The following is a 24,812-nucleotide window of genomic DNA, read 5'->3' on the forward strand; positions in this document are numbered from 1 at the left end:
TGGGGTTTGACATTGATGGGAGCTACAGTTTTCATAGTACCGGACTGCATCAAAGTAATAATAAAAATGAATGAAATATCAATAATGAAAAAGGAGAAATAAAATATCTACAAAGAAAAAATGTAATCTAAGTCTGAATGAGTGTTGGACTTGTTCTGGTTATTACTAAATCCTTCACTTGTTACTTGCTGTCATCACAAGCAGTCGGGGCCAGCTGGGGAACTTCTCTAATGATGTGTCCATGGAAACAAGGCAGAGGGTCACATGTGCTCCATCCCTCAACACGGGAAAAGCCGTCTGTTCCATTTTGCTGTAATATTAGAATGAAGTCCAGCTTTGGTTTTTTCCTCTTTGATGGAATTAGGTTGTTTCTGGTGTCGTTTTTCTCCCCGCCCGTCTGTCTTTTAGACAGCTTCCTTCAGGCCTGAAACGCAAACGCTTAAACGTTGAATTTGAGGCGTCAAAAGGGATGTCACGGCGACTACGTCCAGCTCTTTCTTCAGAAGCGACTCTGATTGAGCCATAAGATAAACGTCCCTCCTTTTATATGCATCGGGGAGAAAATGGCAAAAGAAAGAGCAAAGAAATCAAGCCTTTACCTTTTCAATTATCAAGTTCTAATGGCAGTGGCTTTGAGAAGAAAGCAGTGTCTTTTTTGAACTCTAGCTATTATCTCCTTGAATGCTCACGCGTGTGCCTAATGTACCGCTAGAGTGTTGTGTAATTGTTTTAGGCAGCAGTGGGAGGCAGCTACAAAATGCCTTTAAAAAAAAGCATTTCATCATTTACAATCAGGATACTTTACTCTATTATATTCCAAATAAATGATCCAATAAATTGAGTTCATACTTGGGAATTTTGAACAAATTGATTCCTCACTGATTGATTCAACCACCACATAAGGATTTTGTGAGGGACTCCAGCTCCTGATACGGCGCCGTGTATGAAATGAGAGGCACCTCTACCCTATGAGCACATAATTGATGTTTCTGTGTCTATTTAAAGCATTTGTGCACATGCCCATCCTCTTCCCAGTTTTCTAATCTGCCATCATCATCATCCTCAACCTCATTGGGGATGTGTAACGATGGCCTGGTCATTCATGAAGCACTGACAAACAACACGCTGCAGTCAATTTAGCACAAGCAACATGAAGGAAACAACGCTTTCCATTATCTGCATAATAGGCGCGTGATCATAGTGAGTATATGAAACAACAGGCTTTTAGCCACCGCCTCATCTTTTTAAACTCACATATATACAGCTAAATGTGTTTTACTATTAACGTGTCATTTTGATGTTTTGCATGAACTAGACATTAAGCACAAACAAACAAAAGGAGAGCCGGTGTGTTTATCTTTCGTTGAAACACTGTTATTGAGGAACAGCTATTAAGGAAATGGGAAATATGTGTATGTATAAATAAATACCATTTTTTTTGGTGCTTATTTGGCTTTTGCCACTGAGAACAAGCTGTGCAGGACATGCACAGCCAGTGATGGCTTCTGGGCCTCCCGAGTGCGGCATTAACATATTTACATCCCATCAAAGTGTGCCTTCACAGCACTGGATGAGCTCATTAGGAGGAACAAATTAAAAGCACACGAATCTCCGTCGGACTGACAGCTGAACCTGCTCCCTCCGCTCATCGGGGATCTTTCTCGGCGACATCCCTCAGCAACAGTCAAGTGATGCGTTCAGGTGCACCTCGTAAAACTCAAGCGCCCTGGGCGGATGTAAAAAAAAGAAAAAAAAGACGACCGTTACAGAAATACGGGACAGAAATGTTTTACTGATATTTTTATGAAGATGTTTCAAACTTTGTTCATGCTATGGACACGTGGATACTTATTAGATGTCTTTAAACACTAACCTTGGATATTAAAGCTGATATTGTTCTTAACTTGTGTTGCCCAAGAGCTCTATTTAGTCAGCTTATAGCAAGAGTACAACATCTTTGCAGTACGAGTCCTGCAGTTTATTTATTCATTCAGTTCTTCCCCTCAAATCATGTCATTGGTTAAACGATTTCGTTAAGCTGTATACTTTCAGTAATTTTAACATAGACTGGAAGAAAAAATGTGTTTACATTTTTAAAGACATTTGTAAAAGAAAATCTGTTTTTGTTTTAGAGCAAGCCTTAATGCGGTCGATATTTTCACGGGGGCCATTGCGATTTACGATATTACCGCTAATGACACCCCAGGTTATTCAGAAGATTTAGGTCTAGGTTATGTCGGCTATTGGCAAAAGTATACAGCAACTAGTAGGCAAGGCTACAGAAGCCTACCAGCCTGTAAAGGGGCAGTTACGTCGAAATAAGAGTTAAATAAGAGTGTTTTTCTAACTCAACATTTGTTTGCGTCGTCGTGTCACCTCGCGCTCCCAACGTGTCCGACAGTGATCGAGGGCAGTGAAGTGCACTTCCTGTGACCATATTTGGGCGAGCATCGGTGGCGCCTGAGCTCGGGAAGCAATTGGAAACATCAAAAATGAGCTTTTGCCCGTCTTCTATCGCAAGAAAAAGCCTCCGCGCGTTGTTGTCGCCGTTGAGTTGATTCGCCTCGTTGACGCAAGGGAAAGGCGCGCGCTGCCGCCGACGGGGACCCGACCCCTGATTCTCAGGAACTCTGACACACGCAGCTGCAGGAAGAAGAAGAAGAAGAAGAAGAAGAAGAAGAGGAGGAAGAAGAAGAAGCCACACATTCCTCACTGGAAAGCTGTCCGGAGACACAGGTGAGCTGGACCCGCATCTTTTAGTAGCATGACAACGTGTGGTTTAGGGTGATGAAAACCCACAGAAGCGTCACAGGCTGCTGTCTCCGCGGGAGGGAGCTCGGCTCCTCGGCACCTGTTGATCCGGAATCCTTGTTGATGCATTATTTGGTATAAGCCTCATTGAGGGAGAACATAGTTGTGTTGTGTACAAGTTGTGTTGATATCCAGGTTAAAAAAATGTCAGTGCATGAGGGGATTTTTGATTGGCGTAAAATGTAGATTGTAAAGCTCAAATGCGTTTGACTTTTTTTTTTTTCTGAGAAGAATTTTCATATATAGATATATATCTACAAACTTCCCCCCTCTGTGCAACACGAACACTTGAAAGGTCGGAAAGCTCAAGCTGTCTCAGTGTGAAACCACATCCCCGCAGACTCACATTGTGGAGAGGGTCCTTATTTCTAAAGGCTCTTGTGATATGAAATCTATGAGCCTGCTCTGTGCATTTCAAAAGATCAAAACGCCCCTCATCCTTCAAGAATCAACACGCACGCACGCACGCACGCACACAATTCAGGTGCATCAGAGGAGCATTGCTTCGGATAAGTTGACTTCAAAGCCATGTCGTTTTACCCAGAATACTGCGCTCAGAGAGCCTCTGTAGAAGCGTCTGCATAGTTTTTGGTTGAAAGATGTGCTTTACTCTGGATTCCAGAATTTCGTATAATTCAAAATGTCATAAAATAAAAACGCCACCTTTCTATATTTCTAGTTTTGAATGTGATTTTAACCTCCTCTGCAGCTGAGACTATTATGCTTGCTGTGTTTCATAAATCAATTGCGCGCTTTGGAGATGCGTGTGCGTCTCTCTCTCTCTCTCTCTTTGGATCACAAAGGCGGTGCTCAACTAGAATCATCTTGTCCCTGAGTGACAGCAACGGCAGCCTCAGCCTGTAATTCACCTGTGCTTTTGATATTGATTATCCAGCAGATTAAAAGGGGCAGAAAAGCGTTTCATTATGAAGCGTGAAGCTGCGGGTCTAATAGCTCCGGTGGGTCTGCATCGTTGTGAAGGTCTCTTTGCCCCCCCCCTCCCACCCCCCCCCCCCCCTCCGTCTCGAGGCGCAGCTTTTAACTCCACTCTAGAGTAATCATTACCAGTCCATTAGGTTCAAAACATCCATTCATTAATAGTCTCCTGTTAACGGTCCTGTGCTAACCTGCCCCCCCCCCCCCCCCCCCAGTGTCTCCCTGCAGCCACACACTCCTCATTAAAAGGTTATGGTGATGCCGCTCAATCGCGGAGGTCAATTGTGTTCAAAGGAGCGCGAGAACTTGAATGACTCGGAGCATCACTTGTGATGAAGAGGCGGGCGGATGTTTTTTTCCTGCGCGAGGAGACGCGTCCCCCTCCCCCCCCCCCCCCCTCCACAAAGGCTGCATTATCTGCGGCACAATGCAGCGCGGATTCGTGCCATTGTTTAAAGTTGGCTGTGATGCAGACAGCTATATATATAATTATATATATATATATATATATATATATATATATATATATATATATATATATATATATATATATATATATATATATAGGCTTCACCAAACAAATGAACTCTGGGGTGTTTTTTTCTTTTTGGGGGGGAGAGGGGGGGGGCGTGCCGGATTGTTCATAGATTGGGTGTTATCAACACGTGCGTATAGATCACGGTGACTTTTCCAAATGCAACCCCCCCCCTGAGAGCCCCGAGGTGTTGTCACCGAACAGGAGGTGTCCCTCCGGCAGGGTCACGTGATTCCGACGCCGATAGGCTCTCGCTTCTTCATAACAGCATAATCCACTTGTGGAAGAGTGGTGCATCTTTCATTGGGTCAGCCCGACGGCCGGGATCATCGTAAAAGGAGACGGTCGATATTTCCCTTTCATTTAGTAAACTCAGGGGGGGGGCACGTCACGTGCCGCAGAGTATCTCTGTGCGTCTTCTGTCTGGCCCAGGTGATGCAGCGACGAACCCAAGTCGATGGGAATTGATTGCAAAGATGGCCGATTTACCTCCCTGATCAGTTGGGTCCACGTTGAGATGCACGTGCCACGGCCTCTGGTGGGGGGGGGGGGGGGGGTGCGGCTGAGCCTCATCCGCTCACGTGGTGAATCACAGAAAATCCCCTTTTGTCTGTGATTTGAAGAGCTCCAGGTATAATAATACAGAGAGAACGGTCTGATTTTCTCTCAGTTTTGAAGCTTTAGAAAACTAACGGGCGGATGTATTTGTGACTGCATCCATTTGTTCTAATTCATCATTTTACCATATGGCAATAAAGAATAAATAAAAACAGAAAATCTTATTGAATCAATGAATCAAAATAGTTTCTGTGTTAATCTGAAACATCACACGGAAAAGAGATGTAAAGTAGCAACAGCTGCTGAGATGTGCAGGGTTCACATATCAATACGACATGTATGTGATGAATGTTGAACTGTGAGCCCCCCCCCACCTCCCTTCTTCCCCCTGCGCGACCCAAGATGACGGCCTATCGACACGGATCCTCCTCCTCAGATCGAGCGCTTCGTGAATATGGCGCAAACACACTCCTAACATCAAGAGTCGGGCCTTTACGATTCCGTTTCTTTTTTTTTCTTTTTCTTTTTTTTTTTTACCTGTGTTTACCAGCTCCCTTCCTCCTGCCGTTACCATAGAGACACTCTCCCCTATCAGCAAGGCGCCTTTGGCTGCCGGGCCCATTGGCTCTCACAGGAGAGAGACACTCTGGCTTCGCCGAGTGTTTTCCCTGGCACGGCCTTGGCACCGACGCACGCACCGGGGAGGCCTCTACCCGCCCCCTCCGGCGGCGTTTTCTTGGCGGCGCTTTGTCCCCCGGCGGTGCCGACTGGCCGAGACGGAGCGAAATTCCGTAATTGGGGTACGAGTTCACCTGGGAGACAGCTGCTCGGCGGCGCCCGTTAGCCGTCAGCGGGTCGACGCTTCCAACGCCACCTGCGTGGTGCGGTGGATGCGATGTGACGCCCCCGGGGGGAGGGGGGGGGTATGTTTGGAGCGTTTTTCGTGTTTGCCACAGCGAGGAAAGAAAAAAAATGGCACTCGGCCTTTTGCAGATGTCAGGCAGAGGTATTTCACGCTTAGATTGAGGTCACCACGTGATCCGGGCAGAGAAACACTCGACACCTCTTCTCTTTTCTGTTGTGGAACGACAAAATAAACTGTTATTTGTTCCAAACAAAGAGATAGTTAACTTCTGTTCATCTCACATGTGTCTCTTACGCTCAAAAAGAAAGAAATGACAGTGTGATTTTAGCTTGCTTGAAAACCACACAACTTAATTCATTCATTCTGAAAGCAGTTGACGCAAAAGCGCCAAATATGCGTTCATTTCACTTACGACACCTCAACAGTCATCGCCGTGTCTCATGACTTGAATGGGATCACGTTGGGTGATTTTCGCTGGTGGAATCGAGAGAGCGTGAACAGAACAAACATGTGCGGTTGCAGTGGGAGGTTGTGAAGAGAAGTGGAACACCCGAAAGAGCGGTTGTTGTTGTTGTTGTTGTTGTTGATTGGAGGAACGCTTAAATAGCTGAAGGATGCGATGGAGTCTAATCAACACACCTGGCATTCCTTTTGAAATCCTTGAAACCCACTCTGCAGTTTTCCCCCGAACCCTAAACAAAAGACCCTGACCTTTTGGCAGCCGTGAACGGAGAAAAGTATCGACGGCTCTCAAAGGCCCGACGAAAACCTTCGAGGGCGCTGGAGCGGAAAATCTCTCGAGAAGCGCGTCCGGCAACAAGAGGGAAAGTCCAACGGTTCGGCTCTCTGGGAAGCATTTGGTCGTGAGCGGAGACGCTCACACCAGGCGGCTTTGCGCTGTTGCCCTCGCGCAGTCTGTTAATTGCGGTGAGTCATGAGTCTTTTTCTGGTTCCTCGGAACGAGCTCCCCGTTGTTCGCGGCTTCTTCTTCTTCTTTTCCTTTCTTTGCTTTTTACGGGCTGTCTGAAAACCACTTTTCCATCAATCAAAGCGTCTCTCTTGTGTCTTCGTCATCTCTCTCTTTCTTCTGGAGTCTCTTCGGAAGGCTCTCACAAACATCCGGGCTCTCACTTCAGTCAACACGCAGGAAGTTGGGACAGGCGGACCGGGTGGGGGGGGGTGATTGGATGCTGGTAAGGAGAAGTCTTTGATTTCACAAAAAAAGCTTCACTCTCTTCCTCCGTTGCCGGGCAGACGTGAGCCTCCGCGGATGTTTCGCTGCAGAATCAAAAGGACATTTTATAGTTTGATTTAATAACTTTGCAATCCAGTTCATTTATTTTATTTTTTTTAAACTTGAGGTGGATATCGGGGGGGGAAAGCAGGCCGCACTGCAAATAGTCACAGGGGCTCAACATGTAATGTTCTTACAATATTGGACAATTAATCACCGCGTTGTGGCCCTGTGTGGGTTTAGTGACAGACTTCAATATTGAAGCGCAGATACCCGACCTTTGTTTGACATTAAGGGGATTAACTCCTAATAAAGATAGGATATACCGGGGACACACAATAAAGTTCACGGTGTGACTTTTGACAATACAAAGGTCATAAAGGGACATTGCTTAAAAATAGTATTCGAGGTAGAAAGCAGCACTTAACAGTTTATTTTATCCTCTACTGACAGTGCACAATGTTTTCATATGAGGTCATAATATCCAGCTGTACTCGAATAACGCCATCAAGCGAATGGTTTCTCTTGGAGGACGTATTTCGACTCACCTCAAACTCCTTGAAACCGTGCTAATCATGGGTTGCACCTGTGTGTGTGTGTGTGTGTGTGTGTCCTCGCAGTGAGACACCATGACGGCGCTGCTGGACCTGAAGAGTAGCGTTCTGAGGCAGGTGCAGAGGAGCCAGTCGCTGAGGAGCCGATGGGAGCCGCCGCCGACCCCCAGCAGCCCCCTCAAGCACTCCTCTGACCCCTTACCTCGCAGGTGAGTCGCTTGGGTTTCTGGTTATTCTGGGGGGGGGTTTCATGGAATTGTGGCGCAGTTTCGTTCAACCGGAACAAAGATTACGACTGTTTTTCTTTTTCTACCTTTCTTTCGGTGCTTGAGGGGGTTACGTGAACCCAGGTTGTTAAAAGTTGCGTTTTTGATGCACTGTTCGCTTCTGCCTTTGGATGAAAACACATTCATTTATACCTTCATTGTTTGCTTGATTGTTGCCGCGTCGGACAACTGATGACGCTCTTTGTTGGGGGGAGAATGAGGATGAAATTGCATTCAGTGTCGTGAAAGAAAAACCTCACGTCTGCGGTTCCTTCGGTTCCCGCTGGGGCCACGGGTCGGCGTCTCCATGTCCGAATGAGCATTTCGAGCACTATCTATGTATTCTTCTTTTTTGTCTATTCTGTCAAAGTTGTGTGTGATGTCTTTAATTGTATCATTGCAATTTATCGATTCATTTGTCCCTGTGAAAAGCTTTTTATTTTACCTTGTAGCAACAAATAATGTGGCACAGGTTAAATCTTGAATCTGTTTCTTCAGTCTTGCTCCGAAGCGTCAGCTGATGCAAAAAGTAATTGTATGAACCTGTGGTTTCTATGGCAACCTAAATACAGGCTGCGGCTGCCGTGAACTTATACTCGCGCTGGCGACCAAGTCTATTTTTAACGTGGAGCAGAACCTCCCTTTGCTGAACGCTGATCAATTTTGGATTTGAAGAACATTAGCTGACCATTTTCTACCGACACGTCGCCCGAAAGCACCTCCTTCATGCTGCCGCCGCACGGACGTTCCGTTAATTGTAGCCCCTGGTACAATGTAAACTAAAAAATAAAGCCCGTTTGTGTACTTCATTAAAGCGGGAGTTGAACTGTCAGTACCTCACATTCCTCTCCATTTCCCATGCCAGCTCCCTGGCGCCGCGTCCTTCCCGGCCGACTCGCCTCCTCATTACAGGCAGGCTGTTGATCTTTGTCATCCATTCAGACTGCTGCCGGCCCGCCTGCACCCGCGCTTTTAATTGAGAATTTGCAAATGAGGCCCGGGTGGATCCGGGGGTGGGGGAGGGGCGGGGGGGGGGCGCTTCGGGCCACGGTCGTTGACCCCCCGGCGGCGCCGGCGGCTGTCAGAGGAGCTTCGAGGAGCGGAGAGCGGCGGGCTGAAGGGTTTTTAATTCAGAGCCGGTTGTCGAGTCGGTGAAGACGATGAGCTTGACCGGAGACTCTGGAACTAGATCATCCAACGATGCCAGATTATGGAACCGAATATTTAAAGTGTACCACTGTTGTTCCTTTTTTATTCATCTAATGAAAATGTGGTGGTAAGCAGTCAATACTGTCTCCACCATGCACACAGTATGTAGGTTTTTAACATGCCTCAAATCCTCAGTCAGTTATTGACCTGCATGGTGCCAAAGTGCAAACTGTGGAGCACCATTGTGAAGCAGCCAAGAGGACCCAAATTGAAAATAATTTCACACCAGGCCCTTGTTCTGTCTGTCAGTCACATGTCATCGGATGGGGGGGAGACTCTGTGATCTCATCTCCGTATTCGATTCTCTTCACCTGCGATGTGTGTTGCTTAATCAAATGCGCAATTAGAGTAAAACAAGCAGTGAAGTGCGTGCTATTCGCATGGAAGGGATCCTCCACTGTGATAGGAGCAGCACGCTGACAAGCGTGATATAAAATAAGCTCATTGTATTTGATGCATGCAGACGTCACGTTGTCTTTCATGCTGCCAACAATGATGTCTGCTCTATTAATTACTGCGGATCCACCGCCATATTACATTGAAGTCTGAAGTGAGGGGTTGCTGTCAACTTAAACACCCCCAATTAGTCACATTTGTTCTCTTATGGAAAATGTGGCCATGCGTTTATTACGTTTCTTCCTGCTGATGGGAAATTGGAATGACGTCGGAAAATACATTTGAAGAAAATGACTACTTAAAAAAAGGACCTGTTGCACAGCAACATCAAGTCCTCGTAATTATTTACCGTAGGTGGCGTGTGTGTGTGTGTCCCTGAGAGAGAGAGAGAGAGAGAGAGGGATATCAGCGATATGAGGATGGGTTTGTATTACTTGAGCATTATTTTTGGCTTAGGAACACGCCGGAGTCTAAAGATCCCAGACTGTCGGGACAAATCCTCGGGCTGACTGACGGACCACGGGACGGAAAAGACGCCTCAAGATGGATTTGGAGAGAATTGTGTGTCTCGTATCACGAGTCTCCCAATCAAATGAGGCTTATTTGTCGCGTGCGTGCAAATGAAAACTGTAAGCTCCGAAACACCCCCCCCCTTCCCCCCCCCCATCCCTTGTGCGCAGGCATTTGCAGAATGGAGATCTGGGTTCATGGCTTCAGGCTATCAAACACTGACTGAGAGGCTTCAGATCAGAATAGTACTCTGTTTTTGATTAGGATTTGGTAAAATCAACAAACCCACTGGCAGGGCTGCAAAATGAAAGGCTTTTCTTTGCTGGGATCTATAGTTACAATGCTAACAAATGAAGGTGGAACTCCATCTTTGTGAAAACACAGAGACCGCAGAGGGAAGATGGAATTGGATTAGAGCTAAAAGCATCCATTTTGAATAATAATGGAAAAAGCAAATTCAATGCATGCCTCTAAATTCGGAATATTTGCAGAATTTCCTAGTTTTGGATGATATTTCTCTGTTTTGGAAGCAATCTGAGTGTTGTCAGCTTGGGCTTTGCAACGTTCTGATGGGAAAGTCTTCTGTCATTTGTACCGGCCAAATAATTAATCCAAACAATCATCCGTAGCTGCGAAGCTTTGATTAAAAACTGTTGCGCGGTATCATTTCCAATCAAACCAGGAAGGAATCTTCTGCCTCTTTCACAGTAACTTGATAAACAGATTCACCTGTTTTGACTGAATACCTGAGCGACCGCCTCAGCATGACCGCCATTAGCCCTCATCAATTCCCCGGGGGGTTCGCCATCCGCTGCACCGCCGCGGCGAGAGTCAATGGGTGCCCGGGATGGGCCGCGACTAGCCCGCTGCGATGTGATGAGGCTAATGAAAGAGCGTGGCGGCGCCTCGGTGCAATGCAAAAGGGGTCGGAGAGAGGGGAGGGGGGGGAGGGGGGGGGGAGTGGGGGAGGAGTCACAGGCAGACTGCATGGCTGATCCTCGAGTGATCTCCATGCAGGCCCGCTAGGAAGGCTCCCGTCGCGAAGGGTCCCCCAAGGTGTTCAGTCAGTCAGCTACCCCCTCCCTGCCAAATGTGCATGTGTCACCATGACAACAGGGCACAGCGGGAGACCGGGCGGGGGGGGGGGGGGGGGAGGGGGGTTGCGTTCTGCACACGGGGGGCCCCGGCTCGTCACACGGACGGACGCGGTTCACCCAGAGTGCAGGCCTTTTTCCTCCTTGGTGCCGCGAGACGAGACGAGAAGGTGTTTGACGGACACCGAAGGAGCTGAACTTCATCTCCGCCGACAGATGCTCCTCTCAAGTGTCTGTAAACAGGACGCGGCGTCGATGCGCCGATGGATCTGTTAATGCGACGCGCGCGCGACCTCGCTTTTTTTTCTTGTTTCATCTCTAGTTTCAGTTCAATCTGTTCTTCCCTCTCCTTGGCAGGATCTCCGAGGAGAGCGCGGAGTTTTTCGACCGTGTGAATGCCATCCTTCAGAAGCAGGAGAACATGCTGCGGGCGGCTCAGGCCGAGGTAACCCCACCTCACCCCCCCCTCCCTCCCCCCACACCCACCCTCACGACTTCCACTTGTCCGTCTGCTGCGTCCGTGCACCCCTCGGCGCTGGCGTGACGCGTGACGGACAGAAGGGCCCGGGTGGGAGTCGGGCTCTTTGGACGACTGGAAGCTCGGCTGCGACAGGCTGCCCCGTCGATGTGTTCGGCTCCTGCTGCCGCCGCCAACGCCGAGACGCCAGAGATGCCGAGAGCAATTGGTGTCGTTCGTTTCTAAATGACTGAGACGGGAGTAGAAATAAAGGGTCGTCATCAAAACATTCGCACTAACTATCATAGTTAGAAATAATATGAGCCGATCTGTTTGATATTGATTCGTGTGATTCTGTTTGGTGGCCCATTAACAAAGTGACTACTTCATCAAACAGCAGTAGTTACCACTTAATTGTAACGATTGAAATTTAACGTTTTACTGATCTTTTAAAAAGAAACCCAAGTGGTTCCCTTATCGGCATGTGGCCTCTCCAAACGATCAAATACATCAAATATATATTACATTTATATTAAAATAACTCAGGCCCAACGTGGCCAAAGAAAGAAAACGCTGAGAAGGAAAAAGGTTTTGACCTCGTGACCCTCCGTTGGGGAGGTGTGCGTGCGGCGGGTTTTTGTGTTGTGCTGACCTGTGTCTGACCCCTCGCAGTGCGAAGGAGAAGCCTGCACGGCGCCGCCGCCCCAGGAGCACGTGGACCAGGCTTTTATCCCCGACAGGATCCGAAGGACTGAGGTGCGTCTGCAGTTTTTTTTTTTTACATTTTCACAGCTCCCCGTTTTTTTTTTGAGGATGAAGGAGCACAAAAACCCTTTTGTTCATTTTATTTTTGAGGGGTTGTCATTAAGTGGAGTTTGTCTTTCGTGCAGCTGGACCTTCTTTATGAGGAAGCTGTGTACACGGTGGTCAACCGGGTGGGAGTGCCGTCACCTGAACACGTGAAGAGTGAGGAGGACCTGTTTGCTTACCTGCTCAAGGTACCCCCCCCCCCAATAGTTCCCTCCCTCTAAAAAGCAGAATCTATTTTCTGAGCTTGCATTACATCTCCATTAGTAACAGCGCCGCCAGCCTCGACCGCCGGCGCCATTTGTCGCAGGCAGGCTGTAAGAATCCGAGCAGATGCTCTCGGCTCCAACCTGATTAAACATCAAAGTCCGGTCACACTGTGCGCTGGTGTACAGCGGTGACATTATTATACTATTCAGACGAAATCCTGCTCAGGATTATAGACCCTTTCATGACTGGAGTGGGTGTTCACTCTGGTTGTGTTGTGTTCCTGAAGTGTAATAAAACCCTGAGTGTTTTCTACTAATGTTTATCCGGGTTTCTGTTGCACATAAAAGCCTTTTTCTTTACCCGCCCGACCACCCAAGGTGTTTGATATGGGCGAAGAGGAGCATGACATCATTCTCCAGAAAGTTCAAGCGTCCAAGGTGAGATTCATGCTTCACTGTCTGTTCATCGTTGTTGCTACAATAATTAATATCCTTCAGATCGAAGGCTGCAGACTTCAGTTCTCTATATGTAAAGGGAAAAATGTGCTCTTTATGTGACTAGTCCGTGCTGATGTGTTACATGTTGTTTTCATATCACGACTCATCTATATTCCACAGATATAGGACAAGCTGTAAAAAAATCATGTCATTATATATAATAACATTTGGGGCCTATGAAATAAAAAGAACTCTGTTAAGTCGCTACCGACTCCAGTTAATACAACTTTAGGCGTCACTAGATCCCCAGATGTGCAGCCACAGCTGGTGTTTTAGTGCATTTCCCGGTATTTTCCCCTCCTCGCCGTTTGCACTCTGCTTCAGTAATAAGTGGAGAGCGTTGGCGGGAAACAGTTGGAGCGCACTGACGCCCTTGGAGAGTTGTGGGATGTAGAAGCTGTAACACCTGTAAGCCCCGTGCTGTACGAGTGTGTGTGTGTGTGTGTCCCTCACGGGACTCTGCAAAGACCTGTGAGCCCCCCCCCGATAGGCCGTCGTCGGGACCAAAGTAGGAGATACAGGAGAGTCTATAGAAAAAGAAAACATACTCGATGCATTTCATGTGCTGCATTAAGAGTTTCCTACTTTAAAAAAAAACAGTGAATTTCTGTTTTTTCACAGCGAGCCAGTTTCTCTCTGAGAGTTTCCGTCATGAAGGCAAAGAATCTGATGGCCAAGGACGCAAATGGTGAGACGCCTCAAGATGGTTGCCCACGATTTGCTAAAACTCTTGTAAGACGCGTACCCCCCACCCCCTTCCCCCACACACTGATGCTGTTCCGGTGTGTATCGTGAATGAGCGGATCGATGACCTCATAGAGGGCCAATGTGAGGGCCGATGGCTGTATGCAGTCTGCGCGTTCGTGGTCTTTTAACCTTTTCTGTGCGTCACTGCGTGGCGTGCCAGGGTACAGCGACCCCTACTGCATGCTGGGAATCCTGCTGGGCCAGAGCCCGCGGGAGACGGAGGAGAGGAAAGAGCGGAAGTTCAGCTTCAGGAAGAGAAAGGAGAAGCTGGAGAAACGCTCCAGCACCAAGGAGGTGCTGCCTGCCAGGTGCATCCAGGTGACCGAGGTCAAACCGGAGACCCTCAACCCCGTGTGGGACGAGCACTTTGTCTTGTGAGTACAAACCTTTAGCAGAGCGTCGGCTCTAACGCAGACTAAGTGAACTAATGACGTTTTTTTTTCTTTCGTTTTCACAGCGAAATTGATGATGTCCACAATGACCTCTTACATCTGGACATATGGTAAGATTAGTACGAAGCAACACTAGCAACATCTAAACGTTTTACCTTCAACGTTTCACAAACGATCGGTAAAGGAGTCCTTATTTAGTGTGGAGAGGTCGCTCTGAACTCCAAATTCTTCCTCTAGGTATCCTCCAACCCCCCCCCCCTTGTTCCGCTCATTGCTTGTGCAGTGATAGTGAGGCTTGTTGTTTCAGGAGATGCGAGGGTGTTACAACCTCTGAATTCTCCTCCTCCCTGCAGGGATCACGACGACGACGTGTCCGTGGCTGAGGCCTGCAAAAAGCTCAATGAGGTCAGCGGACTTCGAGGAATGGGCAGGTAGGCGATGCAATAGCGCAGTTTCCATTTGAACAAAAATACCGATGATGGTCTGGCAGCTTACTAGCACCTTAAAATGAAAATGGCAGGTTAGGGCTCTCGCATGTGACGAGCAAGACTCCCTTTTGCCTGCGTTCATCAGGTATTTTAAGCAGATCGCGAAGTCAGTGCGCTCCAACGGATCCGCGTCATCGGGCTCGGAGGAAAACGCCGATGACTTCCTCGGATGCATCAACGTCCCTTTGAGTGTGAGTCTAATCAAATGCGTCGAGCTGCACTCTTCCCACAAAGGACACAAAGGGAAAGGAATGTCGCCGGTACTAATCTGGGTGATGGTCCTTTTTGCAGGAGTGCCCAATTGTCGGCCATGACACCTGGTTTAAGCTGGAGCCTCGATCAAGTACGTCCAAAGTCCAGGGAGAGTGTCACCTGATACTGAAGCTCTTCACCAACCAGGTCGGTGTGAACTTTTTTTTTTCAGCATCTTCTTGCGCGTGAAAGAACTGCAGCTTTTGATCTTCCTCTTTTCCTTTCAGAGGGACACGGCTTTTTCTAAGACCGACTCTAACGTCTCTATTCACAAGAAACTCCTGAGTCAGATTGTGGAGTATGAGCACGCTCACGTTAAGGTGAGTTACAGGGTAACAAACAATTGGCCCCAGTGGAACACTGCTATGAAGCGCACATGAGTTTGGTCACATGATGAATAAACAGACTTGGCATCAGACATTAGATTACCCAGATTACCCAGCTTCCCACTGCTGTGTATTTCAAGGACAAAGCCACCAGGTTAACGTCCTGTATGGTTACTTTGTCTCAGTTTATTAACAATTATTTAATTACAGTAATGTTGCAGGTTGCATATTTTGCCACTTTTTAAGTGACTTTTTAAGAGTGCGCACGAGATTCCTCTGACGTGCTGATCTGCCCTGTGAAACGCCAGAGAGAGCCGTACAACTGGAACGGGCAGGTTTGCCCCGCGGCGTGCACGGTGCTGACGCACCACGCCGCGCAAACGGACCTCTCCCCCCTCCAGCAGGCCGTCATGTGAGTACCAACGGAGGAGATCAAATCAGACGCCCGAGGCGCGAGCATCAGGTCGTGTTTTCCCCCACCACCCAGACGCTGGCAGTGCTACAGCAGCCACCATCGCGGCCAGAGGGTGTGCTACTCCCTGCTGCTGAGCCTCCTGAGGACCATCGACGCCGAGTGGGACCCCTCCGCCGTGAGGGGGGAGCTGGTAGGTGGTGGGTGGGGGGAGGGGGGGTCACCTCATTAGCACAGCTGGTCACTGGCATGCATCAAGGTTTTGGGTCCCTGCGGCCGGTGTGTGCTTTGAGGCTATAACCCTGTGTCCAGGAGAGGCAGCTGTCAGACAGCTTCAGGCTGTACACGGAGCACTGCCTGTGCCTGATGAAGAACATGCGCCAGGTTTTCCCCTGCACCAGCGCCGCTGCCATTGCGCGCTACGAGCTCATGCTGAGGTAAACGCCACGCCGGCCATCGCATCGCATCTGACACTTTGGGGAAACGTGGATTTCTCTGTTCACGACCTTAGAGGTACTACAGGTACTCGTCGGGCCCGTGACCCTCCCGTGGGTCCCGACCCAGTCCGATACAGATCATAGAGATTCTGATGCTTGTGTAGAGGTGGAATTTTTAATAAACGTTCATTCATTCTTTTGAGAAGATGAATATCCACAGTGAATTTCGTGGATCCGCGTGTTGACCATTGGGAAACAAGGACACACAATAGTTGGGTACATGCACTAAAGCGCATGGGGGTCTGCTCAGACATTCTAAATCAAGTGCGATGGTGCGACTTAGCTTTGTGTTACCATCAACACAACAGAAGGAAGAGCAGTGAAATGAGGGATTCTCTTCCACATAAACGCCAGCCAGTGCAACCAGCCAATTAATAAATGTCTTGTTGTCGTGGAGGAGTGTTTTTTTATTTTTTATTTTTAGAAACTTTACCAGGAAAAAGTCCAGCTCTGCCCGATAATCAACACCTCGCAGGAAATGTTTTCTTCATCTCCCTCCGAGAAACACACGCAGAGTGACTCACCAAACTGTTAGCGGGGCCGCTCACGACCGCAGCGTGAAGATCCGAGGGCCGAAGCCGCCGCACTTACGTGACACCCACCCCCCCGTGCGCGGGAATAGTCCGACTCGTGTGACCGTGAGTGCTTCTTTTGAACGGCTTGTTCCTCTCTGCAGGGGGGTCGGCTACATGCAAAACATGCCGGCGTTTCAGACCGTGTGCCCCCTGAGGCACGACCTGCATTTGGACATCACCGCGGCTGTCAAGGTAACCAACTACTGAACTTTGTCTTTCCGTACGTTCACTTGAGGGTCAAAACATGAAAGTATGAAATGTATGATTCTACTGCATGAACGTAGTCCACCCCTTGAGCGAATTCATTCTGCTTCATTTCTGCAACTGTTTTTCGGACAGAAAGGAACCGTGGAGTGGTACGAGAGCTTAATCGCGCAGTTCAAACCAGAAGACGGGGTGTGTTTATACCTGATGACGGTAGAAGTCATTCCATCGTACTCATGGGCTGTGCCTTGGTCATTGACTTGACCCGGGGGGGGGTTTGTTGGGCTTTTTGTATTGGCCGTACAGACCCTGGAGGAGCAGCTCAAGAAGCTGGTCCAAGTGGTGGACGCCGTGTGTGCAGACGTGCAGAGAGCCCAAAACGTTTACAACAAACTCTTCGACAGGTGAGCACCGACCCGGTGCGTCTCAGCCGGAACGACTTTGCGACACAGAAGCCAGCTGAGGACATCTTGGTTTGTTTGTTTGTTTTCTCACAGTACCGTGAAGGAAGATTTCTTCAGCATATCCTACAGGCAGTTGGAGAAACAGGTAGATCCTTGGAAAACCAGCATTGCTGGAGCCATTCAGCGCTGTTTCAGATCGTGACTCCAAGGGTTCCATCCTTCAGGTGGCCGATGACGTGAACGTGGCAATGGAGCGTGTCTGTGGGACTCTGGAGCAGGAGAGCTCCAGGCTGACGCAGGCCATGGGAGAGACCATCTTTGAGCTCTTCGTGTCCTTAAAAATCCTCAAAGGCTTTCGGGAGTTTCTTCCTCTCAAGTTGGTCATCAGGCCCCCGGTTTTTACACTACACGGCAGCGTGGTTCAACCTTTACCCGTCTGCTCTGGATCCATTATCAAAAAACAAAAACAAGCGTGTGTTCTTCTCTCCCCCCCCGACAGGGACGCCAAGATGCTGGCCCTGACCGGCTCCCACAACTGGTTCAAGTCGTCGATCCACAAGTGGCTGCAGATCGTTCACGAGCGATCCTGCGACCGGATCCGTAACGCGGTGGAGACGGACAAGGTGGGGAGGTCTCAGAGAGGCACCTTTAACTCAGTGCTTGGTAAACACACGCTTGATTAAAGACACTCATCACGGCCCCCTGGGTTCCCGCTTTAGCTGCTTCTTTCAAATGTCAGAATTAAAAATGCCTTTTTCACAAGCTGTGAAGATATTTGTTTATTTGGCCGTGACAATAAAGGGTTTCCGTAACCGTCGATAGCTTCGTGACCTGCTTGGTTCACACACACACCTAAGACCGAGACCGTGCCTCTGTGTGCCCCCCCCCCGCCCCCCCCGGTGAGCAGCTGGAGCGCGCGCAGCAGGCCAAGCACAGCGCCTCCGCCGTGGAGGTGGCGACGTGCTTCAGCCAGGTACGCGAGATGTGGCTCCAGCTGGCCTGGCCGGACTCCGCGGGGGCCTTCATCTTCGTCACCCGCCTGACGGACGTGAGCGACCGCCTCCACCCCCGACGCACAGCGCCGCCGGATACCGAACACACACACAGGCGAAGCCGCAGACCTCTTGACGGTCGCTCCGCTCTTCTCCCGCAGAATTTCTGCAGCGAGGCGGTGTGCTATTCGGAGATGATAACACGAAAGATCGAGAGGAACCAGCTGGGGCAAGACCACAAGAGCTTCACAGTGCAGGTAACGCCTGTAGCAGGACACAGCTGGAAGGGGGTGGGGGGCTCAGCAGGAGATCAGATGTGTTTACACCAAAGAACGAAGAAGACTCAGTTACCGCTTGTCGCCGTCCCTCCACCTTCTCTGTAGCCCTGCTTTGTTTCCTCCTTTGCTTCTCCACCTCGGCCCTCTGGTTCTCCCCCTCTGTACCTTTTCTCGCTTTCTGCCAGCTCTGCGTCGGCCTGAACAACACGGAGCACGCACGCGTTTTCCTGGGTCACCTGCCCCGGGACCTGGACTGGCAATGCTTGGAGCGGGCCATGGAGGAGTCCTGCGGGGCGGAGGGCAAGGAGCAGGTTTACAAGGCCCTCAACGGGCAGCTGGTCAACATGGACCTGGACCTGCAGAGGGAAGCCAAGCGGCTCATCGCGCTGCTCACTGACAAGGTGCTGGTGAAGGCCTGCACCCCCCCCCCCCCCCCCCCCCCCCGGAGCCACCCGGTGGCCTCGGGACGCTGCGCTCACACACCTGGCCGTTTTGTCTCTATGCAGATGCTGCCTGAGCTTCGGAGGTACATCCAGCACATCAGCTTGTCTCCAGACTCCATCAACAACGACGACGTGAGGGAATGGAAGTGGTGTCTCTGCTGCAGTCATTCACATACATTGTACTCATATATTCTGATGTGCACTCTTCTAGGCGGTTTCGCCCCTCATGAAGTACTTGCAAGACACCTTGGTGATCCTCACTGAGAACCTGGTGAAGGAGAATCTGACGAGGTAATTACCTTCCACTCAGCTCAGCTCCGCTATAAACATGCTTTAATATTCACAATTATAACTGTGCCACATCCAGCCCAATTGCTCATTTCCATCTGAGCCTGTCCAAATAATGATGCAAAACAATGCCAGACAAAACCAGACAGAATTCCCAACATAACGTCACAGCTATTTAACGTGGTGCAAACGTCTTGCAAAAACAGACCACCACAGAAACACATGAGCACAAACGAGCGTTTCGTACCTGACCTGCACGTTGGGGGCTGGATGAGAATCACGATATCTATGGCGACTACTGCGGTGTCGCCGAAAATAAACTGCTGATTTGATGACCTAGCGTGAAATGTGCACAACGCCGGCATGTGGCGCCTGTGCTATTGTGTACTGGAAGCTTTGGAATAATAACAATACCCCTCAGCGTGACCCCGCTCATCATCATCACCATCAAAAAACACACACACACACACAAGGGTGTGAGTCTCTCACTGTGTCTTCCCCCCCTGCAGGGTTCTCCAGAGCCTGTGGGAGCTGCTGCTGAGGATGATCCTGGACGCCATCGCGGAGAACGCGGGCGTTCAGGTGGAGTTCTACAACCGCTTCCAGTACACGGTGGAGGTCAGTGGTTAAGGCTGCTGCACATCTGCAGCTCTTTCCCCAGGTTTGACTGACAGGGGCAGCCGGGCGCAGGGAGGCGCGACGGGCTCTGATACCGGCATCCTTTCTAATGAGCTCTCCAGGCTCGCCCGCCGTGCATCCATTAGCATATTTTAGATATTCACGGTGTCCCTGGGTAGTGGTTGGGCCGCCGAACACCACAAGGATGACGAGGCGGGAGCTGTTGTATTTTCTGATTCCAGTTTAACCAGCTGGCAGCGGACGTGACAGATTTGCATGATGGGCACGGCGTGGTTTTGGCGCTCGGCGGACAGATATGATGTTTGCCTGTCAGAGGCGTCATGCTTCCTCTGTGCACCACTTGTCTCCCGTCATCCCATCTAAATGAGAGGGATGAATGTGATCTCAAAGTAATACCATATATATATATATATATATATCTTTCCACTGGAATGCTTTAGACCCTGTTGCAGTTCTTGCATGTCAAGGGAGAGGGCCTCTCCCTGGAGGACATGAGGAGTGGAGACTACAAGGTGGGACTCGTTTCTTTTTTGGGGGATTTGCATTGTCCAAGTCGAGGCGTTACTCATCTTTCCTGCTTTCTGGCGCTGTTTCAGGTTCTGGACGAGGAGCTCAGAATGAATAAATGCTCGTCCTTCGAGCTGATTGAACAGTACTACCTGGAGAAGATTTCCCAACAGGTGTGTGTCTCCGCTTTCATTTCCGCCCTCGAGGTGGACCGAGGCGTATTGATTGGAGAGCGAACCCCTCTGTCTCTGTCTCTCTTTCCCTCTGATTGAAAATCTGCCTCCCCCCCCCCCCCCCCTGGGCTCTTGAAAAACAAGATGCTGCCAGGTCCTGCCTGGTGTAGACTGACATGTCCTTTCAATCATTCTTTCACCTGGAGGGGGGGGGGAGGAAATAGTGCATTAAAAAAACAAACAAAAAAAACTTGTTTCAGAAAACCCTGAAACATACTCGCTTCGGCCGGATAAGCCTGAAGTGCTACTACGACGCTCCGGAGCAGAGACTGACGGTGGAGATTCTGCACGCCGCCGACATCATCGCGCTGGACGCCAACGGTGAGGAGAGTCGCAAACCAGACGCGGGCCGGGGGCTCCCGCGTCTGGTTTGCGCTCACCGGCTCTCTGCTCCTCCCTCCCCTCAGGCCTGAGTGACCCGTTTGTCATCGTGGAGCTCTGCCCCCACCACCTGTTCCCCGCGGCCAAGAGCCAACGCACGCAGGTCAAGCTGAAAACCCTGCACCCCGTGTTCGACGAGCTCTTTCACTTGTGAGTGCCCCACCGCCCCCCCCCCCCCCCCTCTTCTTCCCGTTCCGCAGAGGCCGCGCCCCTGATTGTCCTCGCCCCCCTTGTGTCTCGACAGCCACGTCAGCCCGGAGCAGTACAGGCACAGGTACGCCTGCCTGACCTTCACCGTGATGGACTACGACTGGCTCTCCACCAACGACTTCGCCGGGGAAGCCGTGGCCCCCCTCAGCGACTTCTGCTGGCCGGGGAGACCCAGCGCCTCGGCGGCGGGCAAGAGCGTCCAGCCCGTCATCCTGCACCTGTCCCGCAGTAAACCCAGCGGTACGAGGTCTCTTGTTGTTTGTGGGGGGGGGGGGGGAGAAAGAGGCCAGAGGGGTCTCCAACGTGGAAAGAGCCGATCAATCCAGAGATTTCTGTGTCAGGTGTCGGCGCTCCTCTCATCTGTCTGCTTGCCCCCCTCCCCCCCCGACAGAAAAGCCAATCATGAGGATGCTGGACGCTCGCGTCGGGGACAAGGAGGCTCAGGAGTTTGTCCGCAGGCTGAAGGAGATCGAGAAGTCGATGGAGGAGGAGTAGGAGCCGTCCGCGCCGCCTGTGCTGCTGTTTTCCGACCACGTCTTGCGACATGTGCTTTTGTACCCGGTGCGATGTTTACAATATTGGAATTTTTTTTTTTTTTTCCAACGTCACTGTTTGTTCAGTAACTAAAACCAAAATCAAAAGAAAAAAAAGGGGGGGTAAACAGTGGAGCTTATTGCTGTTTTCTAAGTGAGCTGAACATCCTGTCACTGTGCAAACCCTTCGCTGTCTCAGTCAAACTATATTTTAAAACGTAACGGATAGTTGATCCTAAATGTTTACCAGTCTATATCTTTTGTAATGAGGTAATTGTTATCTTTGTTGTACGATCTTTGATATGATAGATTTAACATTTCAGAACTATTTTGTGGAAGTAGCTTATGTATCCAACAGTGTCCTATAGAGTCTAAATCGATACCTCGGATATGCCCGTTGGTCGCAGGGGAGTAACCAGCACCGTGAAAGCCTATTTAGGACGTTCTTATACACCTCCAAGGAAACCGTGAAGACATATATAGCTGTAGGGGGATTGCACTTTCTGAGACATCTCAGAGACCCCCCCCCCCACCCCCCGAGGCAGGAGCCGCAGCTCGGGTTCATTCGGCTCTTCACATTGCTCTTCTCGAAGCTCGCTATGGGTCATCGAAGAGGCCAAAAAGCATGCGGAGGAGGACCCATTCTTTTAACTCAGTTCCTTCTCGCTGTCTGACACCAGTGAGCCAACAACAACAACAACAACAGGTTTTGACCCCCAGGGCGGCAACAAAGGATCTTGGGAGTGACGCCCAGTCGATAAAAAGCCTCGCACACAACCTCCATAAAACCACAGCGCGTCATTTAGGAACGCTGAATAAACACATACACCTAAATATTTAAAAGACATTTTGTATTTCACTGTTGATTTCACCTAAATATTTCACGTTTTATTATTTTCGTTAACGCAAACAAACCAACCCCAAAAAATGAACCAGATTTTCCTATTTTTCCGTCATTTATGAATCTGAAATTGAACATCAATTGTCACAACGATTTTCCTGTGGGAGATGAAGCTATATTCAGAGCCAGTCATGCGTTTACGGTAATGGGGGATACACCAGGAGACCCTGGTGGCCGATAATTGAAAAGGAGAAGATACATTGTCCCCGGAGATGAGGCCGTATGCTGCACCGCGTGCGTCCAGATGGAGGCCCGATTCCAGCAAAATGAGCTCATGTGGCGTTCAGAGGATCCGGGAACAATCATAGAAACGCGACCAAGGCTCTTTAGAATCACAGCTTTGGGTTATTTTGCGGGAGAACAGAATTTCTGATCTGGGTTTCGATTTCTCTCGAAAGGTGAAGAGAAATGAGAAAAGCACAGTGAACCCGTGCAGCGGCATAATTACTCGTTAGGGGTCAAGTAAGACCTGTAGCAGCTCTCACGTGACCACTTTAATTCAAGTTCACCCCTCACCAGTCCTCCAAAGCTGTGTGACCGAAAGGTTCAGATAATAACGTCTTTGCAAGAAGGAAATAACTGTCCAGCTGATGGGGATTACCAGGAATTAGGAAAATGAAAAATTGTCACGCAATTGAGGGAATCTATTCATGGTTATGGTTGAAACTCGAGAACAGTTAATATCGTCTTAAAGAGTAATACTACTTTTCCTCTTGGAATACCAAACGCTGGACTAATGAGCTCGGCTTCAGTCCGCTGTGAGAGTCCCTGAAGGAGGTGTAAATCACCTGTACGAGGCAAAGAATAGACCAAAAATAATGGAACCATTAAAATATGTATCAGTCCAACTCGGGTTTTCAAACCACAGGTTTCATTTCAGCCCCTCGACACCGAGCGGAAGCCTGAACTTCTCTCAGGAAATCGAGTGCAGGACTGACTTGAGTTGATCCATAGTCCCAATTTAGGCTCAATCACAGTCCAGAGAACAGACCCCTTACTGTCACAAATGTAGCGTAGCGTGTACACTGTTAAACCTTTAATAAGATATGCTATCAAAACTATGTAAACTCCTGTACTTAAAAAACAAAAAAAAACAAAAAACATGGTACCTGATGTTGAGTTTGTCTTTGCACGTTAAAAAAAAAGCTTCTTAGTGAACACAAGTCGGGTCTTTTAGGAGTCGTTGAATGTGTCTCTCGTGTTGTGCCTTGATTGACGAGACGACAGGACCACGGGACGCGGCGCGGCAGGAGACACAGTAGCTGCTGGCAGGGTGCTCTGTGGGGTCCCTTCAGTCCATCTGGACCGACAATGTTTTATCTGAGATTTTAAAAGTAGCGCCCTGAAACCCATCCTGCAGGTCGTCCCCCTCACGAAGGCCGACCCGTAGTTAGATAACCAATGGCTCTTTCGAGGGATATAAATATTCTTAATCCTTACTGATGTTACGGACCAGATCTTTCTGGGCAGATGTTTACAGAAATACATTCAACCTCACGTTTTACAGAATTGAAAACAAAAACTAATATTAGGTTAAAATGAAAATGGTCGCGTTTAGACTTTTAGATGGAAAATCCAGGTTGTTGGTGAGCGAGGCAGTGTTTTTCCCAGTCAATGCAGATGTCTATGTTCGGTATCGTAGACGTCCTTTTGTTGCCCCCAAACAGGCAACATGGTCAGTATTAGTCGAGTACATTTTATTCTGGTGATTTTCAAAGATTCAAATAATGTATTTTAGTCTTCAAACGTTCAGTGCGGTCAGTTGTTTTATTATAGCATTTAAGGGAAAGGATATCAGACTGTGAATTTTCAGAAAATCATCAAAATGTTGTTCCTGTCAGCTGGTATGCTTTAATTAAGGTACTAATATAGAAATATATACCACAATAAGTTTCAATTTCAAGTCAAGGCAAAAGCTCGTGAAATGCATCTTCGAGCTGGAAAAATACCTTCAATTTGTTATCGTAAAAGTGAATTATTTGTCCTTGAAATGTAAATGCCTGTGTCGCTGTTTACTGGATTAAACCTTTGGAAGATGTTTATGACCTTGAATAAAGATTGTATTTCAATTTGAACTGGTTGCCTGCCCTCACATGAACACTTTTGGATACGTTGTGTGGATGCACAATCATTTATACATGTAATATTTAACGGTCGGAGTGATTAACGGA

At 49.0% G+C, this 24,812-nt stretch overlaps 1 protein-coding gene across 1 annotated transcript; it reads left to right on the top strand.

The window, feature by feature from the left end:
- Positions 1-2,426: 2,426 nt before the first annotated feature.
- On the top strand, positions 2,427-24,716 carry baiap3 (BAI1 associated protein 3). The gene is made up of 34 exons (XM_037476932.2): positions 2,427-2,736; positions 7,560-7,702; positions 11,326-11,413; positions 12,098-12,181; positions 12,316-12,423; positions 12,820-12,879; positions 13,561-13,627; positions 13,847-14,060; positions 14,144-14,188; positions 14,432-14,509; positions 14,652-14,757; positions 14,858-14,965; positions 15,046-15,138; positions 15,453-15,556; positions 15,632-15,749; positions 15,869-15,993; positions 16,730-16,820; positions 16,968-17,024; positions 17,139-17,236; positions 17,330-17,381; positions 17,461-17,612; positions 17,736-17,859; positions 18,144-18,284; positions 18,390-18,485; positions 18,692-18,907; positions 19,013-19,081; positions 19,161-19,240; positions 19,747-19,855; positions 20,317-20,388; positions 20,473-20,556; positions 20,817-20,937; positions 21,024-21,147; positions 21,242-21,447; positions 21,599-24,716. The coding sequence occupies exons 2-34, from the start codon at positions 7,569-7,571 to the stop codon at positions 21,700-21,702; spliced, it is 3,528 nt and encodes a 1,175-aa protein (XP_037332829.2). The 5' UTR covers positions 2,427-2,736; positions 7,560-7,568; the 3' UTR covers positions 21,703-24,716.
- Positions 24,717-24,812: the final 96 nt, after the last annotated feature.

The sequence above is a fragment of the Pungitius pungitius genome, chromosome 12 (assembly GCF_949316345.1).
Source record: "Pungitius pungitius chromosome 12, fPunPun2.1, whole genome shotgun sequence".
NCBI classification, from domain to species: Eukaryota; Metazoa; Chordata; class Actinopteri; order Perciformes; family Gasterosteidae; genus Pungitius; species Pungitius pungitius.